Source organism: Fusarium tjaetaba (genome assembly GCF_013396195.1).
Source record: "Fusarium tjaetaba strain NRRL 66243 chromosome Unknown NRRL66243_c0000168, whole genome shotgun sequence".
NCBI lineage: Eukaryota > Fungi > Ascomycota > Sordariomycetes > Hypocreales > Nectriaceae > Fusarium > Fusarium tjaetaba.
In genome coordinates, this window is record NW_023501364.1 from 1 (window position 1) to 2,677 (window position 2,677).

Consider the following 2,677-nt stretch of genomic DNA (forward strand, 5'->3'; position numbering starts at 1 on the left):
CAGCATCAACTTCAGATTCCTCTTCTGCTGATACTCTCACCAAGTTTAGCACTCCTACACACATTTTCTACCTTCATTACGCTCACCTTGATTGATCATGTCGTCACTTACTTCACTTCCATTGGAAATCATCGGAGAGATCGGGGGCCACCTCCAGGTTCAGGACCTTGGGAAGATGTCTCTTACCTCTAAGGTCGTCGAGTCATGCGTACGAAACCACCTTTTTCGGAGTATGTCGTTTGCTGGGACGAGGACGGAGATGACAGACGCTCTCATGCAATTCTTGAAGAACAGAAATCAATCTCGCACACGGGGCATGGGAAGAGCGTGTCGGCAAGGATTCCAGAAAAGATATCTCGTATGAAACTTACTGACTTGTTTTGCAGCCACCTGCGTCTCGAGGTCCGACCCCAAGATAACGACCAATTCGACGAATATAAAGACCTTCTTCCTGCCCTTCTCACGTCAGCTAAAAGACATCTTTCCCTTACCACCACCTTGTCGCTTTCCCTTGATGGACTTTCAAAGGCGGAGGTGTCCTCCCTTCACCGAATGGTGAAGGAGAACCCCAGTTGGGATCTTGTCACAGTCCTGATCTCGGAACTACGCCCACCAACCTTGTCCACCCTTCTCAGACACTCCCTGCGCAATGTGCAGGTCATCGATGTTTTGCCTCGCATCGTTAGTCAGGGAGTTGCCTCAATCAAGGACGGTTGCCCACAAGTTCGGCAACTGAGGGTGAATTTCAAGACCCCTATTAACGACTTCCTGAGACATCTTAGAGGAGGCACTCGGGTCAAGATCAACCAGCTGGACCATCTCCAACAGCTGGTCGTGCAGGAGAAGGCGCCGGCGGACACGTTCCCCGTCAGCGGGATTCCCCAGGCGACGGATATTCCGTTCCGTCTGGCCCTCATCGCCGACCAGCTGGTGGGGATGGCCAACCTGAGGCGAATCTCCCTCGAATTTCATCGAAGAATTATGACCTGGATCCTCCCGATGTGGCGACTGAACCCCGGAGACCAACTGCGAACGGATCTCGATGACGGGCTGATGAGAGCGATAATGGAGATGGCGACAAGACTCCCGCAAGTGGAGGAGATATGCTTGGTAGAGCACAGTTTCAACAGTGCCACCATGGTTCACCGTGGTGTTCGCGACTCTAACGGTGTGATGGCCGTTACGATCGAGGCTCCCGGTGATGAGAACGACTGGTACAATTAAGCACAAGCAGTGCTTCTCATCTTTCCCTCTTGTCCCCTGTTCTTTGTTTTTGTTTTTGTTTTTTAAGGAAAGAAAAAGACTTGCCATGGCAATGTCTCTCCCAAGCAAGGTCTTCGGAAAGGATTTGATGTATTTGATTGGAGTTCAGGGTTTTGCGAGGATACGGTCGTAGAGCTTTAGGCCTACACTTTACTACATGAATGAATAATAACGATGTATGAGTCCAATCTTTATCCTCATTTCATAAAGTGAATATTTCTAAATGCCATTGTGTCTATATTGATATTGTCGTGTCGGTGGCTGCGAAGAATCCGACACCAACATCCGCCAGAGACACAGACAAACACTACATATCCAATTGCTGCATGTTAATGTACCAGTTGATAACCCTGGTTCCGTACTTGCCGACTAAATAGTGCTTGCTGATATCTGGGTCTTCTGCCTCAGGGTCTTTGATAAAGCTATCAATTTGGGTACGGGCCTTTTCGCTGAGCTTGTCGTTGAGTTCGAGATGCTGCTTCTTGAATTCAGGAAGCAGACTACCCCGGGCTTTGGAACCTGGGACGTAGATGCCTGGGCTATGAAGCCTCTATCGTTAATGTGTTTCGATTGATGCTTTGACGACGGAATGTGTGGACGAGGCAGCGATGTTGGCGAAAGATCAAGGTCTTCAAGCCTGGGAGTTCATTGACCTCGCAGTGAAGCCGACCCCTGAAATCGGGGTCCTTCACACCAAAGGTAGGCGGGGTGGCGAGATCGGCACCTCACAGGGCCCTATCGGACCCCAAGAAACTCATGGACCCGTTCTCAATTTTCCCTCCGGTGTCACAGGCCGACTCCCCTCCCTCCTGAGCTTCCTTCCCCTACTTCCTTTTCCCTTCCACTGTTGGACGAGTTTCTGGACCTTTTCTTGGCTCTGGGCTTCATTAACCTTTAGAGCACCACCTTCGTCCTCGCATCCCATTCCAAATTCCAGACATTTGCAGTTATACCGAGTTCTTTGGCATGTTTCGGCGGTTTCAATGTTCATCACATCGACCATTGCTCGTCTCTCGTCCAAGGTGTGTCGCGCGCCTCCTGCACCTAAATGGTAAGTTTGACCTACACTCGTCCAAAAACAGTCGCTGACCTCGACAGATGCAACTCAGGGATCTCCGAAGAACCCTATATTGGGCTGGAGCTCAAGGTCTTCCGTCACCTCTCGCAGCAATCGCCGCTGAGGGCGAGATGAATTGGGCGCCGGATGTACCCATCCCCTCGTACGTTTTACCTCGTTATATTTACTTGACAAGCATGGTTAAATTCTTTCAGATTCGGGCCTCTGGTGCAGCGAGGAGAAGGGGGCCCAACTATTTGGTCGCTGCATCCTGAACTGTCTGAAGATAGTATAGCAGCGAAGTATCGGATGGGGGTGCCGTCACTGGAAGGACACCAAAGATGAGCCATGAGGAAG

General features: G+C 50.5%; 1 protein-coding gene across 1 annotated transcript; it reads right to left on the bottom strand.

Moving 5' to 3' along the window:
• Positions 1–1,570: 1,570 nt before the first annotated feature.
• On the bottom strand, positions 1,571–2,254 carry FTJAE_8097 (uncharacterized protein; the record flags this gene model as incomplete). The annotated part of the gene is made up of 2 exons (XM_037354877.1): positions 1,571–1,797; positions 2,092–2,254. 2 exons carry the CDS (start codon positions 2,252–2,254, stop codon positions 1,571–1,573), a joined length of 390 nt encoding a protein of 129 aa, XP_037204827.1.
• Between the last annotated feature and the right edge of the window lie 423 nt (positions 2,255–2,677).